At 42.1% G+C, this 13,598-nt stretch overlaps 1 protein-coding gene across 10 annotated transcripts in view; it reads right to left on the bottom strand.

The window, feature by feature from the left end:
• Positions 1-13,598, bottom strand: part of UNC5D (unc-5 netrin receptor D) — a 582,780-nt gene that overhangs the window by 25,918 nt on the left and 543,264 nt on the right. For all 10 annotated transcript variants that reach the window (XM_036894362.2, XM_036894357.2, XM_036894359.2 and 7 more), the window contains one exon: positions 9,351-9,529. In XM_036894362.2, coding sequence (XP_036750257.1) covers positions 9,351-9,529 — 179 coding nt within the window. The remainder of the gene's footprint in view (positions 1-9,350; positions 9,530-13,598) is intronic.

Below are 13,598 nucleotides of genomic sequence, written 5' to 3'. Positions count from 1 at the left end.
ATATTGCCACTCTTTCCTGGGCATGTGCAGATCTTTGTAGAAAAAGTTGCTCTATCTCCAGGTCTATAAATAAATTGTCATACCCCAGTGAGCATTCAGGCAGAACACCCTGCAGGGGGAGCTGAGAAAAGGGAACTGAGAGACTAGGTCTGAGCGGATGCTGGTGGGTGAGCTGGGCAACAAACCCTTAAGTGTCCTTCAGCGGAAAAACGATCATGGATGTAACACTTGTCTCTGGCATGGGTAAATAATTCTTTATGCTGTCCAATGTTGCTTAAAAAAGAAAAGCATGAACAGCAAGCACAACAATAAAAGCAGATTTCTCATGATTCTCCTTAGGATTTATATTTTGTATTTGCTCTTGAACAATGAACCAGTGTCCTGGGAGTGGCTAGAATCCCTGTGATTTTATTAACCCGAAAGTTATACTTAATTCTATACCAGGGTTTGACAAATTATTTCTGTGAGACCAGAGTACATATTTTTTACTTTAGGGGTCACAAATGGTCTCTAAAGGAGCTCCTCGACTCTGCCCTGGTAGTGTGGAAGTAGCCATAGACAAAACCTAAATAAATGAGCGTGGCTGTGTTTCAATAAAACTTTATTTGGATACACCGTAACTTGAATATACTATAGTTTCCACATGTCACTCTTCTTTGGATTTTTTTTCCTCCTGACCACTTAGAATTCTAAAACCGTTCCAGCTCCTGGGCTACAGAAAAGCAGGTGGTGGACCAGAGTTGGCCTGTAGGCCACAGTGCTGATCCCTGTCCATGTTGTCTTACGACTCAGACTAGATTTCCAGAGATGGCAGCTCTTCGAGGGAAGATTAAACTGAACTTTCTGTGCTGCATTTGAAAACAAGCACACAGAGGGCCAAAGCAGCTGAATCCCAAGCCATTGATCCTGCCTCCAGCCCCAGAGCTTTATCCTCAGTTTGCATTCAGGGATCTTTGACCTTCCAAAACAAGACAGGAAGGCCTGGGCATAACAATGCACTAATAAAACTGTAGGACAGGCACACAGAATATGCTCTGGAGGTTGTGATGAGTCTTTGTCCCAGCACAATATCAAACATATTCATGAATCCGTGGGGGCGGGGGTGGGGTCTTATAAGTACACCTGCCTGGAGGCTGCAGAATGACTTGCCAGCCACTCGGGTCTGAAAAGTCCTGCAAATGTCCTGATTTGTAGAATAGGCACCCAGGGCTAAAGGAAGCTAAGTGATCAAAGAGGCAGAAATATAACTCTCACTTGGCACAGGCCTCTGAACATACTGGAACGAGTGAAATGTGCTCTCCAAAGCATGTTTCAGATTTATTCTCTGAATTTATACAGGCACACTCAGCATATCACAAATCTCGAATTCCACTTAATTAGTAGATACATAAAAGGGCATATTAGCCTTACTGAAAATGATTCAATCAGCATTAAGATAAACAGACACCTTATTAAACTACATTTACCTGTCTACAGAATAATTAATATATACAAGAAGGTAAAATTCTACTGCAGTAAGCTACTCCTCAAAGACAGGTGAATTATTTTACTGCTTACATGTATACAAATGTATTATGATTTTTTGAGAATTGGTATACCATTTGGTTATCTCCATGCTGCCCCTTGATCATAAACAGAAATTATTCCGATCCCAACCCCTGGGACCCATTTCTCTTCCTAATAATGCTGGTGCATTTGGACACCAGACAGGTGCACATACAGTTCAGGGTATATTGTAACTACTAAAATACATAATTAAAAGCAATAGTTGATTTTAAGCAATTTCCTGAGTGACTTTGATTTTGTCTCTTTGGAAAGGAAATCAGAACATTTAGCAAAAGCAGTAGTCCTGAAATCCAGGTAGATGCATCAAAATACAGCTTATTTTTTTTCTTTCTCTTTCAAAAAACATATAAAGATGTGAATGTTTATTATGCTGGTTGTAGTTGCTTCAGACTGCAACATTTTATGCCCTGAACTTGGGGAAACTTTTGGTCATAGTGTTTTTAAATTCTGAACCACAGAGGTAATTTTGAAAAATAAGATGTATTTTTCTGGGTGTGAATGATGCAGATGAGATTATCTGTTCTCTATATTGTAGGAATCTACTTTAGAATCCTTTTATGTTATCAGATCAATTCATTTGCCCTAAACCCCACAGACTCAAATGACTTAATCTTTTCCTTTGGAACTCTCCCTGAAAGAATACAGATAAACTCTTTAAAAAAAAAAAATGCTAAGACAGCTGAGTACATTTTTCCATGCAAGTTCAGTGAGTAGTAATGGTTTATTGAACTTAATTTTCTTTTGTTGAGAGTACATGCTTTCTCTTCACCTGCATTCCAGGAGGGGTTTGTTTCATTACCATGATTAATTTAATCTTTCTGAGACTTCCCTGTCCCTGTCCCCAATTAAAATCCCATGCTTTATGCAGATGGCAGGACAGAATTGGGTACATGAATCTTTACCTTCCCAACTTCACTAGCTAGACACAGGCCAGCTGATAATGGTGCTGCATGTGGGTCAAAACTGAACTGTTACATAGGATCTGTTTTCATAATACATCTTCAAATTAATGACTATGTTAAACTAATGATGGAAGTTTGATTTCATCTGAGGATTTCTGCAAACAATCACTGTGCCTTCTGTTCTCTTTTCTTGGGGTACAAAGAGGCGGGGAGAATTGAGGGACAGTGATGAGATTTTGCCATATAACATCTTTATATACTGTTGCAACACTGGGCAAAGTTTTTGAGAAGGAAACGTGGCTAGTGCCCACTCAGTGTAAATTTAGAAATACCCACCCTTTGTTTGGTACTTGAAAGCAGCATGCAAGTACAGATGTCCTAGGGAATAGTACAGTCTAAACCCTCCTGCAGGTAGCAGAGATGAGAGGGCAGTAATGGCGGCAGGCACAGGTCTGAGGCTCCTAAGGGCCCTGGGATTGCACCGAAGAGCTACCACGGGCGAACTGCGCCCACAGCTGGAGTGCTGGCCCTGCTCTTAGGTCTGTCAGGGCTGGGGGTGTGTGTGTGTGTGTATGTGGGGCCTCTCTTTCACTCTGAACTCCAAATAAGAAACTTTTTAGTTACTCAGAACCATGCTACCAAAGGCCTGACTGACCTGTCTGTAAGCTGTAAGCCCTTCTTGGAACTAATTGTGAGAATGAATTTTCCAGCAGCATAAAGTAGCGGACCAACAGCTCTTGAGCTACAGCCTAACATCTTGGGCAACAGAGGACCCTTCATAGGGTAAAGGTCATAATTTCATTCAGAATTTAGGATTTCACCCACTTTCAAGTAGAAGGCAGCATTTGCCCCTATAACAGGAGGGCATCAAGCCTCTAGTCTACCAACAGTTGTCATTTACATCTACATCAACTTTTAAAAAAATTTTTAGCCACTAAAAAGCAGGATGGCAGTATAAAAAGTAAAAACCAAGTTAAGTTGCCTGTAATAAATTGGGAAACATCATGACAGGAACAGAGCATATCTGCTGTGTAGTACCAAATGGGGAACTGAAACAGTCATAATGAAAAAATATTAATACCTTGTGATCATTCTAATTGTCTCATTTAATGAAAGCATCTTATGTGACCCAAACCAGCCCTCCATATGGTTCTTTAAACGCAAATAGAAGAGGAAAGCCATTTATAGTGAGCAGCAGTAGCAGGACACCCCATAGAGTTTGGTCCATTCTCCAAGCTGCATCCCCAAACTTCAACCTCACTGGGTTCTCAACAAACAGCAGAGCAGCTTTCAGGGTAAAGCGAGTCACTGTTTGATTTTCTAAAGAACAGGCAGAAGGCGCACAGTGTGGTGCAGCTCTGGCTGCTGCCCCTGTGCCCTCAGGTGGAAGGAAGCGGGCACGGAGAACCCGGGGGAAAGGATGCAGGCAACTGAGCACACGCTGGGCTCCACTCGGTCTCCTCCGAAGACTGCATCCACTCCCTCGGGCCGCTGAATTTGGCAGTGACGTTCGCCTCATAGTTTTTCCCTCCGTCCACTCTGTTACCTGGTTGTGGCAGGGGAATGGCAGGGATTCTTCCTAAGTTGGAAGATATCGTAAAGCCCGGCAGCTTTCAGGACCACATGTGAGGTACCAAACAAGCAAGGCCCGTTGCAGACCCTGCGTCTGGTTCCCCAGCGTCATGCCTGCTGGGGTGGATCTGTGACCATTTCTCACTTTGGAAATTACAGGCAACAAAAACTACCACGTCAGCTCGACACTGTGCGGAAGGGATCCAGGCTATAAAGGGGCCTTGCCGTGACCTCCCATCTCTTCTGAAAACTGTGTCAGCATAAAGGAGGAAAACCTATTCCTTCAAAGATCGGCTCAGACTCACCCCTTGCCTAGAAGGGATGGAACATAAAGAGCTTTTTCTCGTGTTGCCTTTAGGATGGACACCTGCTCCTCTGAAACCAGACACGGTGTGTTCACGGCTGACCCTGTCCCGGGCTGTCTGACAGCTTCATACTAGCAGGCGGTGTCATGAGTCATTGACTTCAGTGGAGGGAAACGCAGACGCCCCTCACCTGGCTGCGCTCTAAGGGCACTTCAGGTTCCAGACTCCGCTTGTACGCCCTCCGGGCCAGAACCAGGAGCTCTGACTTGGGCTCCTCATGGTTCGCCCCCAAGGACCTGTGTAACGCTATCCTCCTCCGAATTCTCCTTTGAAGAGTCATGAAATAGCAGCTTCACATCCATTTTTATTGTTTAAAGGTTACGATGTGTTTATTTGCCTCTAGCCTGCAGAACTAAGAGGCCCTAGTTTGGTGTAATCACAGTAAATCACCAAACACAGGCAGGAACATAGCGATTTTCAGTGGTCGCTGGTGACCATCCCCATGGTCTGCCTGTGAAGCAGGCCTTCTGTGTGTATTCTGTTGTCACCTTTTCCCCTTTCTTTCCCCCTCCCTTCTTTCCCCTCCACCCCAAAAGAAAGCTGGCACTGGGACTGTCCCACTTCTAGTGAATTCTCAGCAGTTACTCTGAGGTAGATTAATGAGCTGCCTTGCAACCTTCCTCTGTCCTCTCCCACTGCCCTCCGGGCGCTTCACCGTTTGTATGCATCCAATTAAGAGAGTGGACAAGGGAATGAAAGGATATGACCTCATGTGAGGAAGTTCTGTTTCTCATTAGAGGTCCTGTTAAAAGAGCTGGTGGGAAAAAAACAAGTTGCTACAGCCCTGCGTATCAGCCACGAGGGTGGAGGAATTTCATTTGCTCATGATTTCCACAAATCACTGTGAATATTAACATAACCAGCTGACCAACGAGAACTGTGTTTCTCTGGCAGTGTTGACCAATTTTCAAACAAGCATACTATGACGAAAAACTGTTGATAAGGTGTAATCTCTCTGTTACTTTCCACCTTGAAATCCTTTGTTCCATTTTGGCTGCTTCCCCTCTACCCTTCCTCCTGTATCTGAGCACTTTACCCAGCATCTGTTCCCATAGCAACTTGATCAAGCTGGCTATGTTTTCACAAGGGTTTCTGGAATATGAAAATTGTCAGGCCTTAAGGAAGAAAGATCTAATAGAATTTCAGGTACTGTGTTAAGACCTGAGAGGAAGCCAAGAATCCTCCATACTGTCAGTTTTGTGACCTGTTTTCTTTTGAGACCCACTTTTGAAATCTCTTGATGCTTATTCTTATCAATTCTGTTTATTAAGAGACAAGTTTTTAAGGTCAAGTATACTATAGACTGAAAAAGTTCATGCCCCATTCAAGAAAAAAAACATTGAATTCGCCTCAGTAGACAGTACGAAGTCTGTTTAACTGCAATTAACAAAGTAAAAAGTCTCATACAAATGTAAAGTGCGATAGAAGTTTAGACAAGGGGGGATACTTGTAGCTGAAGCAGGTAGTTTCCTATATTATTTAACTTCTTTAGTCCTCAGCAATGGTCTTTGCTGTCTACTTCTACACAATCAATTCTTTATTCTCAGCCCTACCCACCTACCAATCACATGTTGTCAAGAGCATGAAGTGGAGAGTTATTGCAGCTGAACTTAGAGAATAAATGTGCAATCTCAGCTCTGAAGTATAGGAAGTATGGACTCTGAGAAATAGAGTTTGCTCACAGAATCTAAAATTGCAAGTCTTATCTGCGACATTCTTTGCTAGGCTGTGTAGCTTATTTAGCGCGATCAAGGTGCCAGGCCACCTGTGTGGCCACCTTCTAGCAGACACTGCTGGCAGTTCTCACATTCTCACCGATGGCTAAGCCTTTAGCTTTCTGCTGCTTGCCTTTCTCTCCTATTCAGACCTAAGTAGAAATTTGTTTGGCAAAAAAGTAGATCATTATCAGTGACATTTGCATATACCAAATGGAGGGCAAGAGAATATTTTTACTGGCAATAAAATAAAAGCAAATTTTTCCCGCCACTCCCTTTGACAAGTCCCTTAGGAGTCAGGTAAAAGTGCTGTCCTAAGACCAAGGTAGATAAATGAATTCTCTAACAGAAAGACTGACCGTGGCCTCTGTGACCATTTTTCCCCAGAGCTGAAAAAATCTCCAGCGATGGAATGGCTCTCGTCCTCAATAATATTGGCATATTGACAACTGTGGATTTCTGTGTTTTAACACACTAGTGATGAATTCTATGCTATTTGTAACCATGAGAGATCAAGACTGGTAACTTGGGATTACACGACAGGAAGTTGTGAAAAACTACATCTGAAAGTACCCCTTCATCTCTGCCACACGTTTCTTCCCATGTAGGAGAAGACATATTTTTGTTACAGTAGTGATGACACAAAAGGTACGTGACAGTTCTTGCAAAATGAGAATCGGCTAACATGGGGCGAGCGGTTTCCAGCTGTCTTTGTCCTGTTCTGCTTCTCTAAATGTCTCGGTGGCCATATCTGCTGAACCACACCAGGCTGCAGAAAAGGACCCTATTCTGCACCCCTGCCCCCAGGAGGCTCGGATGCAGAGTGGGCTGAAAAGCTTCATCTCCAGGTGCTACCGTGACTGAAGCAGTAAGATCCTATGGACATTTTACTAAATGAGGGCAGAGTCATTGAAATTGGGGGTCAACAAATTACAGAGGCCAAGGCAAATAAATACAGGTGGTTGCCTGTTTCTGTGGAGTTGGCTGGAACACAGCCATACCTTTTAGTTCTGTTTCCCCGGCTGATTCAAACTACAGAAGCAGAGCTAAATAGTTGCTGAGTGGCTGCAACAGATCCCATTTGGCCTAACCTATTTACGCTCTGATTCTATAACAGCAAAAAGTTTGCTGATCTCTTGTTTAATAAATCATTTTCACTCCATAGTTATTCCACTTTTGGAGAGTTAAGCTAGAGAATGAAGAGGAAGGTAGGAAATGCCGTTCACTGAAGTTGAATATATTAAGAAATAAGATTAAAAGATAGAAGTAGATTATGTGGATTCATGCTATTCTGATTTGCTGGTAATTATGAAAATTTCAAAGAGTAACTCTTACTGAAAGTTGACATTTTCTGGGCACTATTAGAAACTTTCCATTTGAATTTCTCATATCAAGGAAATTTAGGCTTTCCTGGAAAAAGGGGTCTGAGGAAAAAGCAAAAGCGAACAAGCGCCAGGCACACCAAGAGCTCAGGTTTTAGGGCTCTGGACCCTACAACACTAAAAGAGGACAGTCTGCTCCTCTGTAGCCACTTACTGCCCATTAGAGCCCAGACACCGAACGTGGTTGACCTTAATCTCCCGGTCTGAAATGTGCAAGGTCCGAAACTGATGGCTTTGGAGGCACAAAGTGTAATTCTCATGTGTGGACCATAAGTGGAGAATGAAGTGGAAAAAGGCAGGTATGTGCGCACGCTCACTCACAGAGAGTAATGACAGCGTCCACGGGTACATGCATATTTTGTGGCAATTATTTTCTTGCAAATGGTGGATTAAAAGCCAAACTCTTACATCCAGAATGGATTACAGAGTTAATGTACTTCTAATTCTATGAATTGTATCTGTGGAAAGAGAAATAAAGGGATGGTGAAAGATGTGGAGACCCCAGGGATGATCTTGCAGAGCCTTGAGACGGTGGTCGATCTTGTTTATTTTTTTTACAGAATTCTGTTCTCTGGGCTAGTTTTTCATTTTGACCCCCATGTTAATCAGAAAGTGAACCTGGTCATTGTCTTCACAGGTTATACATAAGACACCTCATCCTTCATCAAAGGTGTTGGGAAATATTCAACTTAAATTTCCTGTATGCACCTGTATTTTTGTATTCTTTCATTTTCAATCTATGCCTTTCCAAGGAGTTCACTCTCTGTGGGCCTGCCTCTCTCTTTAAATTCCATTTTCTTTTCCAGCTCCTTTCTTGATTTTCCTCTCTGAGCCTGCCTGCTTTCCAGTTGGGCCCTTCGTTCATGGATTCTGGATCCCTTTTGAAACTGGGAGAGGCGTTCTATCCTTTCTTGGCAGACATCCACCTCCCTTTCTGAGAAGAAAGAGGCAGGTAGGATGATAAAGAACAGAAAATGGAAATGACAGAGCGAGCCAAAACAATAAGAAAATAAGACTCCGCCTCAAAAGAAAAAAAATTGGACCAAAGAACAGGGGGATAAAATGATTCTGGCAAAACCTGTTCTCTTTTCTATTCATTCTGGGGCATGCGGAGTGAGTTAGGGGGAGAGAGAGATGATTTGTGAATGCCTGTTCCCTGTGAGCTATCCCTCAGGCTAAGCCAAGTTTGCCTGCCATCAGTGCTGCTCTGCCTTTTCTCATCTAAAGTAATATGCCCCTTATGAATCTCTGTCCTAATCTCAACTTAACTATGGGGTTAGCACAGTCCGAGTGGTCAGTTTAAGCAGCACACTTACTCATGGTGCCTGAGTAACCTTTCGCTCATTCAATGCCCTCTGCCTTCAGACCTGAGAGTTATATCCTCAAACTGCCTTTTTTATATGGAGGCACCTACTTTTGCAGACTGACCATGTGCCCATCCATGAAGGGTTAAATTAAGCTCAAGGTTACCTGATGGTGTTTAGGAGGTATGATAAACTCGCTTCTCTGTTTTGGTGTCACTGGCTCAAGACTGTGCTGGGATCACTCACTAGCACCGAGATGATGTGGCCTAAACCCTCGTGAGTGGCCCCGTCAGCAAACCTGGACATGGGACAGGACCAAAGTAGGCCTTTGTCCATAATGTCCCCAAATGGGGTGGCACAATGGGGTGGTAGAAAAGCCACATGCAATGTCACATTCTTTTTTCCCCACTAACCAGGCCTCTCATGAAGTATGGCCAGAGGAATCCATAAAGAGATCAGGGCCTGGAACCACGCGGACAGACCCAACCCATGTTACTTTTCACAGCTCTCTTAGCAAAATCTTTCAGAAGTTGCCCCCAGTTACCTGTTGATGCTGTTCTTCTGCGCTAACATCTGCCAGTCCTTGCCTTTGGCATTGGGGGTATCAAATGTAGCACAAATCCGCTGTCTGATGGAGTAGGGAATTTTGAAGGCTTTGGGGCCAGTCTGTGCAGGGAAAGTGCTGTCCTCTTGTGCAAAGAAAGTGATGGTTTCTCTCTCATTCTGTGAACAACATCAGGAGAGCATGATCAGATCCAAGCGGAAGCACTACTGATCAACACTTCTATTTTTTAAGAAAATCTGTGTTAACACACATGCACAAAATGCTTGCCTGTTGTGATGGATTCTGTAAAATATATTGGCAAGTTCCCCTCTCTTCTAAAATAGTAAATAACTTCTGGAGTAGCCTAGTAAATCATGCTTTGGAGATTTACAACAGCCTCCTCTGCTCAGGGGAGTCACAATCATTAGCTCCCTATATCTAAGGAGATGTCAGGTGAGAGCAGAATTAGACTCTTTTTTTTTTTTTGACTCTCAGGGACAGATCTAGAATGAGTAGAAAGAAGCTGCCAAATGACAGATTTCATTTCTGTATATGGAATGACCCTCTGATAGAGCTGACCAAAGATGAATGGACTGATCAAAGAGGCTGGCTGGGAAGCGACCTGTCAGTACAAGCACTACAAGGGGAACTGACTGTATGTTGATCATCTTAAAGTTTGCGCCCTAAGGTTGTATGATTCCATAGTAAATATTTTGGCATTGCTGCAGGATTAAATTGCTTTGGTAAAATGTGAGCCAGCCATGAGTCAGTGATGAGGTCCAGTCTAGCCTGTGGAGTGGTACAGGTTGGAGGGCTTCTGCCCACTTCTGTTAGAGCCGCCCCATGAGGATTTGTTACTTCTGTACATCATAGCAGTGTGACCATCATATCTAATATGAACTCATAGAAATTGGTCAGATTGGAGTGGTTGCTCATAAGTTTATGTAGACTCACAGAATCTTAAGGCCTGAGTACTTAATTGAATCACTCCCATGGTTATGATATGTTACAAGACAGAAGGGATTCTGCAGGTGTCACTAAAGTCCCTAATCAGCTGACCATGACTTGATGAAGATTTTTTTGGGTGGGCCTGACCAAATCAGGTGGCTTTTAGAGAGAGAAGAGGCAGCTCTTATCTGGAAGCATCTCTCCTGCTGGCCTGGAAGAAAGCAAACAGTGATGTCATGAACTACTTACAGAGGAGGCTGCATGACTAGATCCTGAGGGCAGCCCCTGGATGCTGAGAATGACCCTCGTTCAGCATCTAGCAAGAAAATAGGGACTTCAGGCTTAGAGCCACAAGGAAATGAATTTTTTCAACCAGAATAAGCTTGGAAAAGGGCTCTGAACTCCAGCTGAGAAGGTGTTTCTAGCTACCACCTTGATCTCAGCCTTGTGAGATCTTGATAAGGTAACCCGTTAGGCCATGCCTAGACTTTCACCTACAAAACATGTGAGACAATAAATGGGTCTTGTAATATGCTGCCAAATTTGTGGTAATTTGTTATACAGCCTAAGAGAACTAATACAAAGGGAAATCAAACAATAAAATCTGAGATCAGATTAAGGGACTACTTAGGACTGTTTAAACCCCAAGAAAGTATCCTTTGAGTTAGGAATTTCTCATCCTGTTGTCCTTCAAGTCAACACATGCACTACCTGAACTTCCCTGCAATCCTGTCATAATGCTTTTTCTGATCTTTGCATCTCTTCTTGATGTGCGTACCACATCCATGGTGGTCCTTCTTGGCTTATTGCTATAAACAGGCTCACAAAGCTATAAACTTTCAGACTTGGTGAGTCTTCAAAAAGCTACTAATTGAGGAAACTGGTTCTTGCACAGATCTTATTAATGATTAGCAATGCTTTTTGTCTTTCTGTAACCATTTAAGATAGTTAGATTTTGAGGGCTGTGTTTGGAAGCACAACGCCTTAACATAGCATTTCCAAAAGGGTACCTCAGAAGACATAATAAGAACAGTCCCATGGTCAAATACATTTGAGAGATGCTGCATATTATATCCCATCCTGAAATTAAAAGTACATGTTACCATATTAAATGGCTTCTATTTAATGGTTTTACTTCTACTCCCTGGAGTATTATAGAACAGTGCTCACAAAATTCTTCAAGCATTTGAGATCAGCATGGTTCTCAGAGGCAGAAAGACCCTGCTTTGGAGTATGGTTTTGCATGACCTAGCTTAGTGACTTTGGATGCTACATGACCTCCCTCAGCCGCAATTTCCTCATTAGTCTGTTGACATTTTTTTTTTAGATGCTACAGTGGTTATGAAATTTGGTAAAAGCCACCTAGGTAGTTGTGACATAGCTGAAACTAGAATTCCGATATGCTAATGCCTACAAGCAGGACTCAGTTCACTGTGCCATCCTGCTTCAACATGAGAACCAGAAAATCCTCAGCAGGATGGTTAAGAAAAAAGCTCTGAGTAATGTTAGCATTAGGCTTCAGTAATTAAGAGTAGGAGGGGCTTCATGCAGGAGGCATGAAGGATAGGTAGCTGTTGATTGAATAGAAATTGATGGGTAAGTGGTTATTTCAGGCATAGTGGACAGTTCTTTCCTCATATATTGGAGGATTATACAATAAACCAACTCAGGTTTCTTAGTGCATAAAATAGGTTACAAGACACATCATTTTTTTTATCATGGGTTATAAAAATTTCTTGTAGCCTTTAAAAAATGTAGATCAAGTAGGGAAGGTCTCCTTACATATTTCTTGACGTACGGCAGGATGAAGTCCTCAAAAAAAATAGCAGAAACTAGAGAGAAAGGAATCCTATACAAGATAACATGGTAGCTGTCACTGAAACAGCACTCAAGGGTGTCCACACATGAAAAGGCAGGTGGTGGTGAAAGGGAAAATCCTGCACGTGCCCCCAGCAGAGGACTGTCGTCGCCCACTGGCTTCCGGGAGCTGTCATGGCATCTGTGAGCTGACCACAACAGCCAAGCTCTGTCTTTACTGTTGGCAGGAGAAAGATCACCTCGATACATGAAGTCTTCAGAAAAAACTGGACAGGGCGGTACAATTTGAAGGTGATTAAAATATTATACGAAATTTACACTACAAATATTTTTTCTATTTACACTTTAGTAAGCAGGCCCCCCATTTCCTGCATAAAGTTTCCAAGTTTAAGTATTTCCCATGCATAGGGTTTATGCTTTATGTAACCTTGTGACATAGTCTAAAAGATATCTGGGCAAAGGAAAAAGAATCCTGTAGATACATCACATTTTATGATGGTTTAAATTAAATATGCAGAAGAACAGTAGATTTTCATGCTCTGCACATCTGAGATAAGTGGCTGCTACCCAGTTAGCTCGGGAGTTGTGAGTCAAGGAGAAATTCCAAGTATTCTGTCTATATTGTACCAGGCAAGTCATCCCCAAACTTCTACCACTTTTGGAACAAAGATAAGAGAATTGCTTGAAGGGAAAATTGTAACACGCAAGATTCCCATTTAAGTTTTTTCTACCTACCAAAAGAGATTCTTCAGTAACATTACATTAATAAGGAATGATGATTTAAATTACTTGAGGATTCTTCCCTTCTCTTCAGTATTAGCAGAATTATTTTGCTTCAGCCCACAATTTTTAAATCGATGGTATCTTTACTTTATGATAATCATTAGGTGATTCTGTTGGGTTAATTTTAAGGAGAACCGGCTTGCTGCCAACGATGGACACAAAGGCCACTCTAAAGAATAGAAGAGGCATATTATCTTTATCACTGAAATAATTTGTAAATGTGAGAATGGTATGAATGCCATTTCTTTGGAAAGCCATTTAATTAAGAGGCATGAAGAATGTGATAGATGTAGGGATGAACATAAAGAACCAAATACCTTCAATGAGGATGATCTCTGCATTGATTTAGGTATTTAAAATCAATATTATATTATATATATATATAATGATATACATATATACATAGGTATGTGTGTGCGTATATGTATGCATCTCTTTTACCTCCTCTGGTTCCATCATTACATTTGTGAAATAGTGTCACAAAGGCAATCCCTTAAAGTAAGGTAAGAAGGCAGGGCAGTAAGCCTAAATATGTAGGGGTGTTTTTTGGAGGAGATATTAGGGATATATAAATTTCAGAGACATCTATTTAAAGTTTCCAGAGTGTTAGTTCCATAGTTGTTGTTTCTAATGAGTGACACCCTATTACCAAGGTATTAAAACCAATAATCTATTATTACTGGCTGACTGATTGATATA

The sequence above is a fragment of the Manis pentadactyla genome, chromosome 7 (genome assembly GCF_030020395.1).
Source record: "Manis pentadactyla isolate mManPen7 chromosome 7, mManPen7.hap1, whole genome shotgun sequence".
Taxonomy (NCBI): Eukaryota; Metazoa; Chordata; class Mammalia; order Pholidota; family Manidae; genus Manis; species Manis pentadactyla.
This window is presented reverse-complemented; position numbering and strand designations above follow the sequence as displayed.